At 50.9% G+C, this 21,180-nt stretch overlaps 1 protein-coding gene across 7 annotated transcripts in view; it reads left to right on the top strand.

The window, feature by feature from the left end:
• Positions 1–909: 909 nt before the first annotated feature.
• The window catches only part of CHFR (checkpoint with forkhead and ring finger domains), a 34,561-nt gene continuing 14,290 nt past the window's right edge, over positions 910–21,180 (top strand). For 4 of the 7 annotated variants that reach the window (XR_013401726.1, XR_013401725.1, XM_015109779.3 and 1 more), the window contains exons 1-10: positions 910–981; positions 1,188–1,338; positions 4,886–4,985; positions 9,452–9,561; positions 11,055–11,114; positions 11,666–11,887; positions 14,265–14,432; positions 17,834–17,993; positions 19,811–19,965; positions 20,292–20,454. Coding sequence is in view for 5 of the 7 variants with exons in the window: in XM_015109779.3 (XP_014965265.2) it covers positions 1,200–1,338; positions 4,886–4,985; positions 9,452–9,561; positions 11,055–11,114; positions 11,666–11,887; positions 14,265–14,432; positions 17,834–17,993; positions 19,811–19,965; positions 20,292–20,454 (1,277 nt within the window). In the remaining 2 variants the exon portion in view is untranslated. The remainder of the gene's footprint in view (positions 982–1,187; positions 1,339–4,885; positions 4,986–9,451; positions 9,562–11,054; positions 11,115–11,665; positions 11,888–14,264; positions 14,433–17,833; positions 17,994–19,810; positions 19,966–20,291; positions 20,455–21,180) is intronic. The other 3 variants (XM_077955937.1, XM_015109781.3, XM_077955936.1) reach the window with 2 other exon arrangements.

The raw sequence follows: 21,180 nt of genomic DNA, 5'->3' as shown, positions 1-21,180 counted from the left end.
GCTGCTCGTCCTGCTACATGCCTATACCTATATATACAAATGTTTATATATGCATATACGTGTGTATATATGGTTTGTTTTACACAAATGGATGCCGACTTTTTTTTTTTTTGGTAGCGATGAGGTCTCAGGCTAATCTCGAGCTCCTGCCTAGGCCTCCCAAAGCACTTAGATTACAGGCATAAATCACTGCGGCGGGTCCTGCTTCACCCTTTTAAAACCGCACTTGGGGGCTCCTCATCAGTGCAGACATTGGCTGGTTCCTTCAAACCGCACAGACGCCCTGCGTGGACTCACCTCGCCGTGTTTACTCCGCTTTCGCCAACCTTTCACTTTCAGGGAATACCCTCTGGCGCTCTTCTCTGGAGCACACGCGTGAACGTCTCGGGATTCCAAAAAGTGGGATACTGAGGTAAAGGGTACGCGCTTTCAGAACGGGAAGACACCGCAAAACACCCGCCAAGACGTGGCCCCGCGTCCGCCCTGCCCACAACGCAGCCGCTCCCACTCCTGGAGCGCGCCCTGTGCTTCAGACTTCGGATCTGTGTGATCCGCTGTGTGCAACTGTACCCGAAAGGGTCTCCACGTGCACTACCTCGTGACAACTAAGGTGGACCGTCTTCGACTCCTAGGACTCATCCGCAGCTCAGCCGGGCTTTCAGAATCCTAAGGGCTTCCAATCCGGAAGTTCCCCGTCCTTTCTGCCCCAACATAACATGGCGCCCACCGCAGCCACTTCCGTGATCCGCAGGCGACGAAGTCTCCCGGCCAGGATCAAAGATGGCCGCTCGTCCGCCACGCGCCTACTCTCGCTGGCCACTCCCGGCTCCGCTCTAGCCGCCGCTCTCGGTGAGCGCCGCCACCAGCCAATCGCGGGGCGCAGACGCCGCTGGCCCCGCCCCGCGGATCAGCTGAGGGAGCCGCAATGTCTGTTGACAGCGGCGGCGGCGCAGCCGGTTCCGGGTTCGACGCAGGGCGGGGGTAAGCGCGGCCGGCGAGAGGGCTGCGGCGGACCGCGAAGGGGGACCTGGCTGCGGCCGTGGGAGGGGGCGCCCGCCGGCGTCTGGGCCGGGCCGCGGGGCTGCGTGGGCGCGGGCGGCCGGGCCAGGGCTCGCGGGGTGGGGCGGGCGCCGAGTCTCGGCCTCTGGGGTCGGGAGTCTCCACGGGCGTTTCCGGGGTCTCCGCAGATGTGAATCCCGATGGAGCGGCCCGAGGAAGGCAAGCAGCCGCCGCCGCCGCCGCCGCAGCCCTGGGGACGGCTCCTGCGCCTGGGCGCCGAGGAGGGCGAGCCGCACGTCCTCCTGAGGAAGCGGGAGTGGACCATCGGGCGGAGACGAGGTGCGGGGCGGGGGCGGGGGCCGGGGCCGGGGCCGGGGGCCGGGGGCCGGGGGCCGGGCCGGGCAGAGCCACCCGGTTGCGGGCAGGTCACAGGGGCGGCGGTGCAGTGAAATCTCACGTAAGAACTGGTGTTTATTCGGCGTTCTGCCCACCCACTCTTGCGCATGATTCATGCACATCATTTAGCCCTCGTTACAACTTTATAAAGTAGTTGTGTTAATATACTCTCCGGAATGCAATATTGTCACATTCGTTGCTGTACAGAGTATCTTTTCTGATTATAATGGAACAAAGTTAAAAATAACAGAAGGAAAAGTGGAAAATTCACAGATATATGGACATTAAACACTACACCCTTAAAAGCAAGCGATGGGTCAAATAAGTCTTTTCAGGGGGAAACCTTTAAAAATATTTTGAGACAAATGAAACAAAAATAGAATACACCAAAAGACGTTTAGGATGCAGCCAAGGCAGTACTCTAGGGAAATTTATAGCTGTAGTGCCTACATTAACAAAGATCTCGAGTCCCAGCCCCTAGAATATTTATTTATTTAATGAACCTGGAAAGCTAAGAACTTGAACAAAGTCATACAATTAGTGAGAGGAAGTTCCCTCAGCCTCCACATTCACTGCCTCCAGGCTCCCAAGTAACCATCTGGTAGTTTGATTTTCTCCTGTAGCCTTTGTATGGGGAGGGAAATGCACTGGTCCTGTCAACAAAAATGTTTAGTTTGTGTGAAAATTAATAAATTAGCTCTGACATTATACTTTGAAAAGGAGCGAGGATGGGAGATATGTGCTGTTTGGAAGCAAATTTCTTTTTTTTTTTTACTGTCACCCCTTATAATGTGTTTGCACCTGTTTATTTTTGTTTGTTTGTTTTTTTAAGAGTCTTGCTCTGGGCCGGGCGCGGTGGCTCAAGTCTGTAATCCCAGCACTTTGGGAGGCCGAGACGGGCGGATCACAAGGTCAGGAGATCGAGACCATCCTGGCTAACACGGTGAAACCCCGTCTCTACTAAAAAATACAAAAACCTAGCCGGGCGAGGTGGCGGGCGTCTGTAGTCCCAGCTACTCGGGAGGCTGAGGCAGGAGAATGGCGTGAACCCGGGAGGCGGAGCTTGCAGTGAGCTGAGATCCGGCCACTGCACTCCAGTCTGGGCGACAAAGCGAGACTCTGTCTCAACAACAACAACAACAACAACAACAACAACAACAACAAAAAAAAAAAAGTCTTGCTCTGTCGCCCAGGCTGGGTTGCAGTGGTGTGATCTCAGCTCACTGCACCCTCTGCCTCCTGGTTCAAGTGATTCTCCCCCTCAGCCTCTGGAGTAGTGGAACTACAGGCGTGTGCCACCATGCCTGGCTAATTTTTGTATTTTTATTAGAGACAGGGTTTCTCCATGTTGACCAGGCTGGTCTTGAATTCCTGGCCTGAAGTGATCCGCCCGCCTTGGCCACCCAAAATGCTGGGATTACAGGCGTGAGCCACTGCGCTGAGCCTTTTTTTTTTTGAGCCAGAGTCTCGCTCTGTCGCCCAGGCTGGAGTACAGTGGTGCGATCTCGGCTCACTGCAACCTCCACCTGCTGGGTTCACATGATTCTCCTGCCTCAGCCTCCCGTGTAGCTGGCATTGTAGGCACGCACTACCACGCCCGGCTATTTTTTTGTATTTTTAGTAGAGATGGGATTTCACCATGTTGGCCAGACTGGTCTCAAACTCCTGACCTTGTGATCCACCCGCCTCGGCCTCCCAAAGTGCTGAGATTATAGGCGTGAGCCACATCTCCTAGCCCAGAATTTGTTTTTCTTTCTTTTTTTTTGAGAGTCTTGCTCTGTGGCTCTGTCGCCCAGGCTGGAGTGCAGTGGCGCCATCTCGGCTGACTGCAAGCTCTGCCTCCCGGGTTTACACCATTCTCCTGCCTCAGCCTCCCTAGTAGCTGGGACTACGGGCGCCCGCCACCACGCCAGGCTAATTTTTTGTAATCGTGGTAGAGACGGGGTTTCACCATGTTAGCCAGATGGTCTCGATCTCCTGACTTTGTGATCCACCCGCCTCAGCCTCCCAAAGTGCTGGAATTACAGGCGTGAGCCACCGCGCCCGGCCCAGATTTTACTTTTGACGAACCTCAGCTTACTTTTTTTTTTCCTGGTTTGTGCTTTTTGTGTCCTGTCTGTGAAGTCCATGCCCGACCCAACGGCACTAAGATTTTCACCTGTCTTTTCCACTGGAAGTTTCATAGTTTTAGGTTTTACATTTGTCTCTGGCCATCCTTACACGACTACAATACTGTATTGATTACTATAGCATGATGGTAAGTCCGTTAAGTAATGTGAGTCTTCCAACTTCATTCTTTTTCAAAATTGCTTTGGTTATTCTACAGTTTTTTTCTGTGAACTTTAGAGTCAGCTTGTCAGTGTCTGCAAGCCCTCTGGGATTTTTATTGGAATTGCCTTGAATGTATGAAACAATCCTAGGGGACAGCTGGCATCTTGACAATATTGAGTCTCTGATTCACACACCCATAGGTCAGTGATGGGAGCAAGGCTCAGGCCAAAGCAGATTCAGGGTGTCATTCTATGTGGAACATTTGGGAAAAGTAATTTGCATGGCACTGTCGCCTGACCAAACCCTTCACTTTTTAATTGCCTTTAGTGTCTTATAGTATCTCTATGTATCCTTATAGATTACTATAAGCAGTAATGATTAATGATGAGATATTAAAAGCCTTTGTTCTTTTTTCTTTTCTTTTGAGACGGAGTTTCATTCTTTTTGCCCAGGCCGGAGTGCAATGGCATGATCTCAGCTCACAGCAACCTCCGCCTCCCAGGTTCAAGCGATTCTCCTGCCTCAGCCTCCCAAGTAGCTGGAATTACAGGCGCCTGCCACCATGCCTGGCTAATGTTTGTATTTTCAGCTTGGCCAGGCTGGTCTCGAACTCATGACCTTGTGATCTGTCTGCCTCGGCCTCCCAAGGTGCTGAGATTACAAGTGTGAGCCTCTGTGCCCGGCTGTAAAATTGTCATTTGAGAGGCTGTGTGTAGCTGGAGGTGTTGATGGGTGTCTTTGAGAGGGTGGGGATTCAGAAAGGTTCAGGACGGGCCGGGCGCGGTGGCTCATGCCTGTAATCCCAGCACTTTGGGAGGCCGAGGGGAGTGGATTGCGAGGTCAGGAGATCGAGACCATCCTGGCTAACACGGTGAAACCCCATCTTTACTAAAAATACAAAAAATTAGCCAGGCATGGTGGTGGGTGCCTGTAGTCCCAGCTACTTGGGAGGCTGAGGCAGGAGAATGGTGTGAACCCGGGAGGTGGAGCTTGTAGTGAGCTGAGATTGCGCCACTGCACTCCAGCCTGGGCAACAAAGCAAGACTCTGTCTAAAAAAAAAAAAAATTTGTTTTTCATAACTGTCTTGGTTAAGTGTTTTTCTTACATATGTACAAGGGGGATCCTGAGTTTGAACCACATACTTTGGTAAAGCAAAGGGCATTAGGGTTCACAGTTCCCACAGTCATATTCCATGTCATCCCACCCTGTCTTTTGTAGGTTGCGACCTTTCGTTCCCCGGCAATAAACTGGTCTCTGGAGATCACTGTAAAATTGTAGTGGATGAAAAATCAGGTCAGGTGACACTGGAAGATACCAGGTGAGTATGTTCTGAGCTTCTTTTGGTGTTTCTTCTTGTACCTTAAGAAGCCCGACTCCGTGCTAGTGTGCTGTGTGCCACGGCCGAGGAGCAGAAGAAATGCTGTCTTTGGTGTGATAACAGCACAGTCGTGTCCCTTAGCAACACGGATACAGTCTGAGAAATGTGTCATTAGACAATTCCATCATCTTGCAAACATCATGGAGTATGCTTAAACAAAACCTGGTGGTATAGCCTACTACGTACCTAGGCTACATGGTGCAGCCTGTTGCTCCCAGGCTGGAAACCTGAACAGCGTGCCACTGAACTGAATGCTATAGGCAGTGGTAACACCACGGTAAAAGTATTTATCTATCTAAACATGGAAAAGGTGCAGTAGAAATAGGATATTTTAGTCTTATGGGACTACTACCGTGTATGTATCTGTTGAACAAAACGTTATTATCAGGCCGGACGTGGTGGCTCACCTGTAATCCCAGCACTTTGGGAGGCTGAGGCAGGCAGATGAGGTCAGGAACTCGAGCCCAGCCTGGCCAACATGGAGAAACCTCGTCTCTATTAAAAATATAAAAATTAGCTGGGCATAGTGGCATGCACCTGTAATCCCATCTACTCGGGAGGCTGAGACAGGAGAATCACTTGAACCTGGGAGGTGGAGGTTGCGGTAAGCTGAGATGGTGCCATTGCACTCCAGCCTGAGAAGCGAGTGAAACTCCGTCTCAAAACAAAACAAAACAAAAGTTATTATCTGGGACATGACTGTAGTTAATTAGGCTCCCAAGGTATAAGAAGACGTATTTCCTGGTTTCCAGGATGGGACACTTAGTGACACTTTGGTATCTATGACCCTTCTTGAATGTATTCAAATTAAATATGTCTCAGAAATAAGACTTAAAAGATGCTCGTAATTTTTAGTTCTTGCAAGCCTATTCAGGTTTGATTTCTTTCCCTCAAATCCAAAAATCGTTTTTTAAAACTAATAAATTCTCGTTCTTGTACAACTTAAGTACAGATTGAGTATCTGAAATGATTGGGACTAGAGTGTTTAGATTTTGAATTTTTTCAGATTTTAGAATATTTGCATTATAATTACCAATTGAGCGTGTCTGATTCAAAATTCTGAAATGCTCCAGTGGGTATTTTTGAGTGTCTTATTGGTGCTCAAAAAGTTTAGGACTTCAGATATCTGATTAAGGACATTCAGCTTAGGGATATTCAACTTAGAAAGTGGAAAGCTTTCCAAAATCCCGTTCATACATTAGAAATACATGTGCAGGTGGCCGGGCGCGGTGGCTCAAGCCTGTAATCCCAGCACTTTGGGAGACCGGGACGGGCGGATCACAAGGTCAGGAGTTCGAGACCATCCTGGCGAACACGGTGAAACCCCGTCTCTACTAAAAAATACAAAAAACTAGCCAGGCGAGGCGGCGGGCACCTGTAGTCCCAGCTACTCGGGAGGCTGAGGCAGGAGAATGGCGTAAACCCGGGAGGCGGAGCTTGCAGTGAGCTGAGATCTGGCCACTGCACTCCAGCCTGGGCGACAGAGCCAGACTCCGTCTCAAAAAAAAAAAAAAAAAAAAGAAATACATGTGCAGGTATATATATTTTGCATTAATGCGATTACGCTACGCATACTGTTGTAGCGTCAGCTTTTTTCTTCTTCTTTTTTTTTTTTTTGAGATGGAGTTTCACTCTGTCACAGGCTGGAGTGCAGTGGTGCAATCTCGGCTCACTGCAGCCTCCACGTCCCAAGTTCCAGTGATTCTCCTGCCTCAGCCTCCCGTGTGGCTGGCATTATAGGCACGCACTACCACACCCAGCTAATTTTTTTGTGTTTTTAGTAGAGACGGGATTTCACCGTGTTGGCCAGGCTGGTCTCAAACTCCTGATCTCGGGTGATGCGCCTCCAAAGTGCTGGGATTACAGGCATGAGCCACTGCGCCCGGCACTCACGCCTGTAATCCCAGCACTTTGGGAGGCCGAGGGGAGTGGATTGAGAGCTTTTTTCACTTACAGTGTTGTGTGGAGCGCTTCACATGTCCCTGCGTCTGCATCTATCTCATCTTCTTGTCATTTTAGGATAGTTTCTTTGTCACTTCCCTTATTGGTGGACATTTATTGTTTTGACTTTTTCTTACTATAAATAACACTGCAGTGACTCTTTCCCAAACTCTGCTTTCATGTCTGTTTTCTTGGGATGATTCTTGAAAGGGAAACCTGTGTCAGTGTCACTCAGAATGTGCCTATTCCGTTTTTTTTTCTTTTTTGAGATGGAGTTTCGCTCTGTAGCTCAGGCTGGAGTGCAGTTGGTGTGATCTCGACTCACTGCAACCTCTGCCACCCGGATTCAAGCGATTCTTCTGCCTCAGCCTCCTGAGTAACTGGGATTACAGGTGCACGCCACCACGCCCGGCTCAGATGGGGTTTCACCATGCTGGCCAGGCTGGACTTGAGCTCCTGGCCTCAGGTGATCCACCTGCCTCAGCCTCCCCACGTGCTGGGATTGCAAGCATGAGCTCCCGCACCCAGCCAGAATGTGCGTCTTTTAGATCTGCTGCAAGTGGCAGGCTGTCTTCTAGCAGCGTGTGGAGAGTGTGCTGTTCTTATGGCAGGGTTGGCAGGTGGTCGTCTAGCAGCATGTAGAAGAGTGTGCCACGTTCTTGGCAGAGGTGGGCTGGAGGGGAGGGTTGCTCAAGCAGAAGGAACCACATGTATGGGGGCCCCCGAGCATGAGCAGGGCCATGTGGTCAGAGCATGTGGTGAGCAGCAGAGTCGCACGAGGGAGCTTGGGCTTTAGCCTGAGAGCAGTGAGGAGTCATTGAAGGGGCGTAAGCGGAGGAGTGAAATAATCAGATTTTTGTTTGGAAAGAGCAGGAGGATGAGTGATGACTGCAGTCGCCCCTCGGCATCTGGGGGGATTGGTTCCAGCGCTCCTGCATGCACCCAAATCCGTGCGCACTCCAGCCTCGTAGCCAGCCCTGCAGAGCATGAGGACACAGAAAGTCAGTCCAGCTCCAGCCCCCTGCATGCACCCAAAATCCATGCGCACTCCAGCCTTGTAGCCAGCCCTGCAGAGCATGAGAACACTAAGTCACTCCAGCTCCAGTGCCCCGATGCACCCAAATCTGTGTGTACTCGCGCCCCGTAGCCAGCCCTGTGGAGCACGAGGACACAGAAAGTCAGTCCAGCATGTGTGTGGGGTTCACTCCCTCTCATTGAAAAGAACCCATGTATAAGTGCACCTGCACCTGTCATTGAAAAGAACCCGTGTATAAGTGCACCTGCACCTGTCATTGAAAAGAACCCATGTATATATGCACCTGCACCTGTCACTGAAAAGAATCCGTGTATAAGTGCACCTGTCATTGAAAAGAATCCGTGTATAAGTGCACCTGCACAGCTCAAAACCGCATCTTCCAGGGTCAGCTTTGTACTGCAACAGCAGAACTCAGGCACACACAGCCACTGCCTGGTTTTGAAGGTTTTACAGGGAGACGGCCATGGCAGTTCATTTGCTTACTGTCTGCATTTGCTTTCCTGCTACAGATGGCAGAGCTGAGTAGTGGCAGTGGTGACCAGGTGACCAGGTGATGGCAAAACCTACACTGTTTATCCTCTGTTTACAGAAATCATTTGCCACTCCCATACCTCAGCAAACTGGTGGTCACTCGGATGTGAATTCTGTCCACTGCTGGGGCCTCAGGAGTGAGGCTGCAGAGCTGAGGCCCGTGTGATTTGGCTGAAATCAATCGTTTTGTTTGGTTGCCGTTTTGTGTGTCGGGTGTGCTGTGCTCTTGGACCTTTGTCACCTGACCAACACCTGATTTCCCATCAGGTCTCTGCTCAGAGGTCCCCAGGAGGCACTTCCTGCCCCACCAACTTAGCCTCCTCCTGTCTGTCCCTGGGTCAGCAGCATCTGAATTGGCCTCTCCCAGGGCAGAGCGCCTCGAGGGGTTTGGCAGCCAGACCACAGGCTCTGAGCGCAGGGCCGTGTCCTGCAGCTAATGGCCCGGCATTTATTCCGCTTCTGCCCAGAGCCAGTCTCTTGGGAGTACTTATTGGAGGCATGAGCTCCCCGGGGTTGTGACGGCTGCAGGGAACGGAACTGTGGATAGTGCAAGTCCAGCTCAGGGGAGGCTGGAGGTGGAAGCACCACACTGCAGGCGAGGCCTCCGGGTCCAGTAGGAGGCAAACAGGAGAGAACCTAGGCCTGCAGCAGCAGAGCTGCCCAGCACGTGAGGAGGTGTGGTGCCTGGTTAGGCTGTCAGTCAGGGAGAAGTGGGTGAGCCATTTCTCGAGAGAATGGTGAGGGGTGCACGGATGTGTGCGACGTTACATATTTATGCCGTTCCTACAAGTATTCCCAGAATGGTCATATTGAGCTGCTTTGCTGATGGTGCTAGAAAAAAAATCTCGTAACTCCACGTTACTTTAAGTAGAATAAATTGTGTTTTGTTTTTTTACAGCACCAACGGAACAGTGATTAACAAGCTGAAAGTTGTTAAGAAGCAGACGTGCCCTTTACAGAGTGGGGATGCCATCTACTTGGTGTACAGGAAGAATGAGCCGGAACACAGTAAGAGAGAGGAAGGCTTGCCAGGGTCAGACGCACACAGGGGTGCACTCGAGGGCGCGCTCTGAACGTTCCTTCTGGCTACACCGCTTCCCGTAGGAACGTTCCTCCCAGCTACACCCCCTTTCTTGCTCACGTGGGTTCCTGTTGTGAATAGTGTCTGTTGAGGAGTGGGAGTGTCGATTTTGCAGCCTGAGTCCAGCCATTCCTCAGGAATACCACCGTGGCCTTGAGCAGCCAATCCCAACGTGGCAGCCAGGGAGAAACTCACGGGGATGGCTTAGGTTCTACAGGAGAAGAACTTGAGTTACGGGGATAAAACCTAGGACCAGGGGTCTGGAGGCCACTGATGGCTCTGCTTTTGGAGACCTTACAAGAAACATCAAAGGTTAGACTGGATTCCAGTAAGTTTTTTCAGCTCCAGAAGTCTGCGTTTTGGTTTTGTGGAAGGACGGTATAGGACAAGGAAAGTGATGGGAGTCCTTCCAAGGTCACCCCTGAAATCCTTTTTTTTTTTTTTTTGAGATGGAGTTTTGCTCTTGTTGCCCAGGCTGGAGTGTAATGGCGTGATCTCAGCTCACTGCAATCTCCACCTGCTGGGTTCAAGCCATTCTCCTGCCTCAGCCTCCCAAGTAGCTGGGATTACAGGTGCCCCCCACCACGCCTGGCTCATTTTTGTATTTTTAGTAGAGATGGGGTTTTGCCCTGCTGGACAGGCTGGTCTCAAACTCCTGACCTCAGGTGATCCACCCACCTCAGCCTCCCAAAGTGCTGGGATTACAGGCGTGAGCCACCACACCCGGCCAGTACTTATTTAATGTTTTTTTTGAGACAGAGTCTCACTCTGCTATGTTGCCCAGGCTGTAGTGCAGCAGCGTGATCTTGGCTCACTGCAGCCTCCACCTCCTGGGTTCAAGCGATTCTCCTGCCTCAGCCTCTCAGGTAGCTGGGATTACAGGTACATGCCACCACACCTGGCTAATTTTTGTATTTTTAGTAGAGACAGGGTTTCGCCATGTTGGCCAGGCTGGTCTCGAACTCCTGACCTCAGGTGATCTGCCTGCCTCGGCCTCCCAAAGTGCTGGGATTACAGATAAGAGCCACTGCACCTGGCCACCCCTGAAATACCTAAAGACCACAGTGGTGAGGAAGAATGGGGCAAATATGTCTTAGGCATCTTCAGTATAAACTTAACCAGCCCCTGCCACACAGAAGGCTCTTGTATCTGCTCCTTTGTGTAGTTTGAAGTTATAAGTGAGACATAGATTCTTCACCTTCTGCCTCCTGATGCCATTTTTCCCCGAGGCTTATGTCTTTTGAGTTGGAAAAGATGTTTTAGATTACTTCTTTTAAAAACTCTTGAACTGATGAATTTGTTATTAGCTGATGAGTCAAAATAATCAACAAAAACAAATGGACTGGAGAACAGAGAGAAAAATGAGTTCTCAGTTTGCACAGGGGCCACCACGTTTCTGATTTGATTAATTTTCTTTTAGACGTGGCATACCTCTATGAATCTTTAAATGAAAAGCAAGGCATGACACAAGAATCCTTTGGTAAGTAAGATTATAGCAAAGAAGCGGATGCATATTAGGAGTTGTAGCATTCCTTTTTTTTTTTTTGAGATGGAATCTCGCTCTGTCGCCAGGCTGGAGTGCAGTGGTGCGATCTCAGCTCACTGCAACCTCCGCCTTCTGGGTTCAAGCGATTTCCCTGCCTCAGCCTCCCGTTTTTTTTTTTGAGATGAAGTTTTGCTCTTGTTGCCCAGGCTGGAGTGCAGTGGTACAATCTTGGCTCACTGCAACCTCCACCTGCCGGGTTCAAGAGATTCTCCTGCCTCAACCTCCCGAGTAGCTGGGATTATGGGTTGCACCACCACACCCGGCTGATTTTTATATTTTTAGTAGAGATGGGGTTTCACCATGTTGGTCAGGCTGGTCTCGAACTCCTCTGACCTCAGGTGCCTTGGCTTCCGAAAGTGCTGGGATTACAGGCGTGAGCCACCGTGCCTGGCCTTGGGGCTGTTGCATTCTTAAGAGCGTTTCAATCCCTAGAGTGTCTCCCTGAGCCCTGGATGTGTGCTCCTTCTGCTCCTTTTGGGTTACAGAAGCTAACAAGGAAAATGTGTTCCATGGGACCAAAGATGCCTCAGGTGCAGGTGTAGGTGCAGGGCCAGGGGCCGATCCCCGGCTCCCTCCGTTGTCGCCCACCGCTCAGGTGTGCTTTGAGGAACCACAGCCATCAACGTCGACGTCAGACCTCTTCCCCACAGCCTTGGCCTCTTCCACGGAGCCGCCTCCTGCAGGGCGAGAGCATTCCTCCAGTTGTGGTGAGGTCACATCTCATGAGGTCTTGGTGCTGGTTGCATAGTTTTTGTTCACTACTCTTTGCCTGTGTTGTTACAGAGACAGATAAGCGACTGAGGACTGGCATGAGGTTCTCACTAGTAAGATTTCTGTAGGAGTCAATATTGACTGTGTTGTTCCTTTTACTTCCCAAGAGAAGTGAAGATCAGGGACTCTAGTACCATGGTGTATTTTACAGTTTCATTGAGATTATAATTCACATACCATAAAAGTCATCCAGCTAAAGCGTACATTTCAGTGGATTTTAGTACATCACAAGGTTGTGGGACCGTCACCACTCGTTGACACCAAAAGGAAACCGGTGCCCATCATCAGTCACTCTGCGTGTCCCCTTCCCCGTGGCCCCTGGCAGCTGTGTGTGCTTTTGGCCTCTGGATTTTTCTGTTCTAGACACTTCACAGACATGGAACCATGCGTGGTCTATTGTGACTGGGCTCTTTTTTCTATTGCTGAGACGGAGTCTCGCTCTGTCTCCCAGGCTGGAGTGCAGTGGCACGATCTCGGCTCACTATAAGCTCCGCCTCCTAGGTTCACACCATTCTCCTGCCTCAGCCTCCCAAGTAGCTGGGACTACAGGTGCCCGCCACCATGCCCGGCTAGTTTTTTGTATTTTTAGTAGAGATGGGGTTTCACCGTGTTAGCCAGGATGGTCTCGATCTCCTGACCTCGTGATCCACCCGCCTCAGCCTCCCAAAGTGCTGGGATTACAGGCATGAGCCACTGCTCCCAGCCGTGACTGGCTCTTTTCACTTAGCATGATGTTTTCAGAGTTCATCAAGAAGAGAATGTTATTTAAAACCAGTTTTGGCCAGGCGCGGTGGCTCACACCTGTAATCCCAGCACTTTGGGAGGCCAAGGCGGGCGGATCACAAGGTCACGAGATCAAGACCATCCTGGGTAACATGGTGAAAGCCCGTCTCTATTAAAAATACAACAAATTGGCCGGGCGCGGTGGCTCACGCCTGTAATCCCAGCACTTTGGGAGGCCGAGGCGGGCGGATCACGAGGTCAGGAGATCGAGACCATCCTGGCTAACACAGTGAAACCCCGTCTCTACTAAAAATGCAAAAAATTAGCCGGGCGAGGCGGCGGGCACCTGTAGTCCCAGCTACTCGGGAGGCTGAGGCAGGGGAATGGCGTGAACCCGGGAGGCGGAGCTTGCAGTGAGCCGAGATAGCACCATTGCACTCCAGCCTGGGCGACTAAGCAAGACTCTGTCTCAAAAAAAAAAAAAAAAAAAAAATACAACAAATTAGCTGGGCATGGTGGCGGGCGCCTGTAGTCCCAGCTACTCAGGAGGTTGAGGCAGGAGAGTGGCGTGAACCCAGGAGGCGGAGGTTGCAGTGAGCCAAGATTGCACCACTGCACTCTAGCCTGGGCGACAGAGCAAGACTCCATCTCAAAAAAAAACAGGTCTCGCTCTGTTGCCCAGGTGGGGAGAGTGGCGTGATCATAGCTCACTGTAACCTTGACCTCCTGGGCTCAAGTGATCCTCCCACCTCAGCTTCCTGAGTAGCTGGGACCACAGGCTCGTACTGTCACGCCTAGTTAATTTTTTCTTTTTTGTATTTTTTGTAGAGATGGGGTCTTACTTTGTTGCCCAGGCTGGTCTCAAACTCCTGGGATCAAGTGATCCTCCCACCTTGGCCTCCCAAAGTATTGGGATTACAGGTGTGAGCCCCATGCCCAGCCTCTGACCTCTATTTTTTATTTTTATTTTTTTCCCCAGAAGGAGTTTCACTCTTGTTGCCCAGACTGGAGTGCAGTGCCACGATCTCGGCTCACTGCAGCCTCCGCCTCCCGGGTTCAAGCAATTCTCCTGCCTTAGCCTCTTGAGTAGCTGGGATTACAGGTGCCCGCCACCATGCCTGGCTAATTTTTTGTATTTTTAGTAGAGATGGGGTTTCACCATGTTGGCCAGGCTGGTCTCGACCTGACCTCGGGTGATCCACTTGCTTCAGCCTCCCAAAGTGCTGGGATTACAAGTGTGAGCCACCGCACCGGGCCCAAACCTCTATTTTAACACAGTTTACGACACGGTGTGCATCATATGACCACAAATATGTGGATTTACCCTGAGTTAGACTTGTCGCGCGAGGGCTAAACCTGGTCAAAGACATTTCCGCATTTGTTCCTCTGCGAATGCGCTTCTTGCCCCCAGCTCCACCCCACACAGAGATGGGCACAAATACAGTGAAGATGTGAGTTGAGTGAGCACACACTCCTGGTAAGCATCTTAGGTTGCCAGCTGCACTGGGTTCCAGTCAGTGATACCCTACAGTCGTGGTTCTCTCCTGAGCTGGATGGATCAGCACTTGTCTTGTTTGATTCCTCTCACAGAGTCTGGGGATGGTGGCATCTCCCCTAAAGGATGTGGTCCCTCCGTGGCAAGTGATAAAATCTCCAGCTTTGCCTCAGCTCTCCCAGACAGAAAGCCTGCATCCTTTTCGTCATTGGAACCCCAGGATCAGGAGGATTTGGAGCCCGTGAAGAAGAAAATGAAAGGAGGTTAGTATCTGGTTGTGTGTGTCCTCTGCCCTATCGTGAGCTCCCGGGGTGTGCAGGGGCCGCTGCCATGCTCTGTGTTGTGGGGCGTTGCTTCCTGCAGGGGCACATGGACCCTGCCTCAGGTTGATGCCTGTGAACACCTCTGGCATTTTCATTCAGAAAACCTGGGCCTGTTTTTTGTGGTTTGCATAATCCCGATAGCACTGTGGTTTACTACAGGCTATTCTCTTGGTCTGGAAATAGTCTGTTCTGAGTTGCAGAATTAATCTGAAAGTTCTCCTTCCTGGCCAGGTGCAGTAGTTCATACCTGTAATCCTAACACTGGGAGACCAAGGCAGGAGAATCTCTTGAGGTCAGGTGATCAAGACCAGCCTGGGCAACAGAGCAAGACTTGGTCTCTAAAAATAAAAATCAAGCCAAACGTCGTGGCTCATGCCTGTAATCCCAGCACTTTGGGAGGCCAAGGCGGGCAGATCACCTGAGGTCAGGAGTTCTAGACCAGCATGGCCAACATGGTGAAACCCTGTCTCTGCTAAAAATGCAAAAATTAGCTGGGTGTGGCAGCTCATGCCTGTAATCCCAGCTACTTGAAAGGCTGAAGCAGGAGAATTGCTTGAACCCAGCAGGTGGAGGTTGTGGTGAGCCAAGACTGTGCCATTGCTCTGCAGCCAGGGCAACAAGAGCAAAACTCTGTCTCAAAATAAATAAATAAATAAATAAAAATCAAAAAAGAAAGTCCTCTGTCCTGGTAGGACAATAATTTCTAAAAATGTAGCTTAAATCTTCACATTCACAGGTTGTCTGACACGTGGAGTTGATCGGCATGGGGAAGGTGTGGAAAGGATCAGCAACAGTTACATAGGAAAAATAAGCACAGGAGTGAGGAAATTTTATTTTTTATTTTTATTTATTTATTTATTTATTTTTTTGAGACGGAGTCTTTGTCGCCCAGGCTGGAGTGCAGTGGCGTCAACTCGGCTCACTACAAGCTCCGCCTCCTGGGTTTACGCCATTCTCCTGCCTCAGTCTCCTGAGTAGCCGGGACTACAGGCGCCCGCCACCTCGCCCGGCTGGTTTTTTGTACTTTTAGTAGAGACGGGGTTTCACCGTGTCAGCCAGGATGGTCTCGATCTCCTGACCTTGTGATCCGCCCGTCTCGGCCTCCCAAAGTGCTGGGATTACAGGCGTGAGCCACCGGGCCCGGCCAGGAAATTTTAATTCTAGCAAACATGAAAAATTGTGTAAGTCCTACAACAATCTAGTACACTACTTGGCTCAGCAGTGAATACTTGCATAAGCAGAATACAAATACAATATCATGAACTAATGGTTGTGTTAACATAATGTTGGTGGGGGGGTCTCAGTTCAGAGTTTTGCTCTACGTTAATAGATGTCAGGGATGATGTCTAAAATTGATAAATCAACATGTACCATGATAACTTAGAAACACAGAGGTAAATACCAGAAGAAACAGCTCAAAGACATGAAAGTAGTTTTCCTCCAAGGAGGGAAATCAGGTGAGGAGCGGCTGAGGCAGAAGGTGACTGCCTTTGTTTTCTTCTAAATATATTATCTATACATTTTTTTAAGAGACAAGATCTTGCTTTGTCATCCAGGCCAGAGCGCAGCGGCTCAGTCTTGGTTCACTGCAGCCTCCGCCTCCTGGGCTCAGAGAGTCCTCCCACCTCAGCCTTCCGAGTAGCTGGGACCGCAGGTGCGTGCTACCATACCCGGCTAATTTTTTTTTTTTTATTTTTTGTAGAGATGGGGTTTCATTATATTGCCCAGGCTGGTGTCGAACTCCTGGGCTCAAGTGATCTCCCTGCCTCAGCCTCCCAAAGTGCTGGGATTACAGCTGTGAGCCATTGCATCTGGCTTCTTGTAAATATTTGGCTTTTTAAATTGTGTGCAGTTTATTTAATTAAAAATAAAAATTAATTGATGATTACCAACATCTCAGCATTATAGAAAAATGAAGACACACCCGAAGAGGGTCAGGCGCGATGGCTCACGCCTGTTACCCCAGCACTTTGGGAGGCCGAGGCAGGCAGATCACGAGGTCAGGAGATCAAGACCATCCTGGCTAACACAGTGAAACCCCGTCTCTACTAAAATACAAAAAATTAGCCAGGCGTGGCGGCGGGCGCCTGTACTCCCAGCTACTCGGGAGGCTGAGGCAGGAGAATGGTGTGAACCCGGGAGGTGGAGCTTGCAGTGAGCTGAGATCATGCCACTGCACTCCAGCCTGGGCGACAGAGCGAGAGACTGTCTCAAAAAAAAAAGTTAAAGAAAACTCAAGATGTTACCTTCTTCTCAACTCCAATGACATTGAAATTGCTAAGCAATTAAACCACACAAAACTGTTCGTATGCTTGTTTCAAGTAAAGAAATCAACAACACATTTTTGAGACTCCATCTCAAAAAAAAAAAAGACAAAAAAACACACCAGAAGAAAAAAATACGAGCTGCTGTTGACATCTTCAGTCTCTGTTTTCAGCCTTTTCCTCTGTGACACAAACGAGTCCCAGTTTGTGTTTAAACAAAGTGACATCATACACCCTGACAGCTGGCCTTCAACACTAACTCACATCCTGAATGTCTTTTTTAATGTTATTAACCATGTCTCTAAAACAAAACTTAAACCTATTGGAATATGAGATTTATTTTGGACCTTCTGAAAAATACCCTATTTATTTAATTATTATTTTTTTGAGACAGTGTCTCACTCTGTTGCCCAGGCTGGATTGCAGTGGCACAATCTTGACTCACTGCAACCTCTGCCTCCCAGGTTTAAGCGATTTCCGGCTAATTTTTGTATTTTCAGTAGAGACGGGTTTTCCCTGTGTCAGCCAGGCTGGTGTCAGACCGCCTCGGCCTCTCAAGGTGCTGGGATTACAGGCGTGAGCCACCTCGCCCAGCCAAAGATGCGCTTTGGAAATACAAAGATAAGGCAAGGCCTCTGTGTTTTCTGCTTCTGGTTCTGAACATCTGTGGCCTGGAGATTTTCTCTTTCTACAGGTGAAGATGTTTGTCAGCTCAAAAGACTGCATGTGCCAGGTGCGGTGACTCACGCCTGTAATCCCAGCACTTTGGGAGGCCGAGGCGGGTGGGTCACGAGGTCAGGAGATCGAGACCATCCTGGCTAACACGGTGAAACCCCGTCTCTACTAAAAATGCAAAAAATTAGTGGGGCGTGGTGTCGGGCACCTGTAGTCCCAGCTACTTGGGAGGCTGTGGCAGGAGAATGGCGTGAACCTGGAAGGTGGAGCTTGTCGTGAGCCGAGATCGCGCCACTGCAGTCCAGCCTGGGCAACAGAGCAAGACTCCGTTTCAAGAAAAAAAAAACGACTGCATGTATTTCCTCGGTTACGACAGTCAGAACACATCCCTTTCTCTTGTAGACGGGGACCTTGACCTGAACCTGCAGTTGTTGGTCGCACAACCGCGTAGAAACGCCCAAACCGTCCAGGAGGACGTCAGAGCAGCGACTGGGAAGCCAGACAAGATGGAGGAGACGCTGACATGCATCATCTGCCAGGACCTGCTACACGACTGCGTGAGGTGCGACTGCGTTCACCCTTGGCTCATGGAACATGGCACTGCAGGTTCCTCGTCCAGTGTGGGGCAGGGCTGAGCATGAAACAAGCCTCCAGGTTCTGTTTGGCCTGGCATCTGCTGAGGTTACCATTTTCTTTTTCTTTTTTAGACAAGGTCTGTCTCTGTCACCCGGGTAAGAGTTGGTGCTATCTCAGCCCACTGCAACCTCTCCCTACCAGGCTTGAGCGGTTCTCCCACCTCAGCCTCCTCAGTAGCTGGGACTACAGGTGCACACCACTATGCCTGGCTGACTTTTTTTTTAATGTTCTGATTTTATTGTTATTTATGTATTTATTTTTTATTCCTTTTTTTTTTTTTTTAGATGGAGTCTTGCTCTGTCACCAGGCTGAAGTGCAGTGGCACGATCTTGGCTCACTGCAACCTCAGATTCCCAGGTTCAGACGATTCTTCTGCCTCAGCCTCCTGAGCAGCTGGGACTGCAGGCGTGTGCCACCAGGCTAATTTTTTTGTATTTTTTGTATTTTTTAGTAGAGCAGAGTTTCACCATATTGGCCAGGCTGGTCTTGAACTCCTGACTTCAGGTGATCCGCCCACCTTCGCCTCCCAAAGTACTGGAATTATAGGCGTGAGCGACTGCTCCCAGCCACCCTGCTGATTTTTGTATTTTTGTAGAGGCAGGGTTGCGCCATGTAGCCCAGGCTGGTTTTTTGTTTTTGTTTTTGTTTTGGAGTTGGAGTCTCGCTCTGTCACCCAGGCTGGAGTGCAGTGGCGTGATCTCAGCTCACTGCAATCTCCACCTCCCGTGTTCAAGTGATTCTCCTGCCTCAGCCTCTCAAGTAGCTGGGATTACATGCGTGCGCCACCACGCCTGGCTAATTTTTTTGTATTTTTAGTAGAGACGGGGGTTTCTTTTTTTTTTTTTGAGACGGAGTCTCGCTCTGTCGCCCAGGCTGGAGTGCATTGGCGCCATCTCGGCTCACTGCAAGCTCCGCCTCCTGGGTTTACGCCATTCTCCTGCCTCAGCCTCATGAGTAGCTGGGACTACAGGCGCCCGCCACCGCGCCCGGCTAATTTTTTGTATTTTTAGTAGAGACGGGGTTTCACCGTGGTCTCGATCTCCTGACCTTGTGATCCGCCCGCCTCAGCCTCCCAAAGTGCTGGGATTACAGGCATGAGCCACCGCGCCCGGCCTGAGACGGGGGTTTCACCATGTTAGCCAGGCTGTTCTCGAACTCCTGAACTCAGGTAATCTGCCCGCCTTGGCCTCCCAAAGTGTTGGGATTATAGACGTGGGCCACCGTGCATGGCCACCACTTGCATTTTAGTTGTGGCGCCAACAGGGAGGAAACCTGGAACCCTGAGCTGGAGGCTGTGGACCCCACAAGTTTTGGGTGTGTGGGTCGTGTGTGACCCAGTGACCTCTGCAGACAGATGGAAGGAACTGTGCACATTTTAAATGTTCCTTAGCTGGGAAGGTGTATTCAGCACGGAATGAATGCAGGGGCAGCTGAGGAAGGGCCTCCTTGCTTTTCCGTGGGAACTCAAGAGTGAGAACCTTCCAGCTTCTGTTCCAGAAACACTTGGTGTCTCGTTGTTTGTGTTCCTGAAGTCATAATCTCACCTCTGTCCCTCCTGAAAACACAGAGGCCACGTGGCCTCTGATTTCTTTACGTTTACGAAGACTGAGTTAAAGGGTTTTTAGGTTGAACAATGGCTGGGCTCCTGTAGGCCCTTCCGTGGTGGGGCTGCCGTGGACCTTGGTCGAGGGTGGTGGTTGCGTCTGTGGGACTGTCTGGACACTGCTCCTCTCACGCTTTCAGTTTGCAGCCCTGCATGCACACGTTCTGCGCGGCTTGCTACTCGGGCTGGATGGAGCGCTCGTCCCTGTGCCCCACCTGCCGCTGTCCTGTGGAGCGTATCTGTAAAAACCACATCCTCAACAACCTCGTGGAAGCGTACCTCACCCAGCACCCAGGCAAGTGCGGGCGGTCCACCCACCAGCACCCAGGGAAATGAGGGCGGTCCACCCACCAGCACCCAGGGAAATGAGGGCGGTCCGTCCACCAGCACCCAGGGAAATGAGGGCGGTCCGTCCACCAGCACCCAGGGAAATGAGGGCGGTCCGTCCACCAGCACCCAGGGAAATGAGGGCGGTCCACCTACCAGCACCCAGGGAAATGAGGGCGGTCCACCCAGACCCCTCTTCCACAGCACTGTGCACACAAGCTCCCAGCAGTGTGAGCTGTGTCTGCCTGTTGTGTCTCACTGCTGGCCAATGGCGCTGTGTTCTTTCAATTCCAGACAAGAGTCGCAGTGAAGAAGATGTGCAAAGTATGGATGCCAGGAATAAAATCACTCAAGACATGCTGCAGCCCAAAGTTAGGCGGTCTTTTTCTGATGAGGAAGGGAGTTCAGAGGACCTGCTGGAGCTGTCAGACGTTGACAGTGAGTCCTCGGACATTAGGTAAATCATGCCCCTGGCTCAGAGCAGAGTATGGGAGCTGGAGGAGCATCAGAACCAGGACCGAGAGCTCACCACTGGGTGGACAGCGTGGGTCCTGAGTTCCGGTTCTGCCCCTGAGCTCACCACCGGCTGGACAGCGTGGGTCCTGAGTTCCGGTTCTGCCCCTGAGCTCACCACCGGGTGGACAGCGTGGGTCCTGAGTTCCGGTTCTGCGCCTGAGCTCACCACCGGGTGGACAGCGCGGGTCCTGAGTTCCGGTTCTGCCCCTGAGCTCACCACCGGGTAGACAGCGCGGGTCCTGAGTTCCGGTTCTGCCCCTGAGCAGCCAAGCTCTTAAATGGCTTCAGCTTGGTTTCTGGTATTGGATAGAATTAGCACCTCCCCTGAGAGGGCGTGGCAGGGACTGGGTGAACACTTACAGGGGTAGTCGGGTAGCCAGCAGAGCGCCAGCCGCAGGCGGCTGCCGGGACATCTGCACCCTTGGCCGACACCCTTCCCTTGGCTTCGACTCGTCATGGGCTGGCATCTCTGGCTGTGACAGAGGGACTTCATTCCATATGTTATTTTTTCCCACATAAGCTCATGTATTCTTTGTAGCTGATCTAGTGACTGTAAAGTCCTGTAGTATAAATTGCAACGTTTATCATTTGTCAGGATGTTATTACGGAAGAGGCCCCATCACCTGGACCAGACAGTCCCGGCCTCAGAGACCTTGTTTATCGCCTG

The sequence above is a fragment of the Macaca mulatta genome, chromosome 11, assembly GCF_049350105.2.
Source record: "Macaca mulatta isolate MMU2019108-1 chromosome 11, T2T-MMU8v2.0, whole genome shotgun sequence".
In the NCBI taxonomy this organism is placed as follows: Eukaryota; Metazoa; Chordata; class Mammalia; order Primates; family Cercopithecidae; genus Macaca; species Macaca mulatta.
Note: the sequence above shows the minus strand (reverse complement) of the source record. Positions and strands in the feature narration are given on the sequence as shown.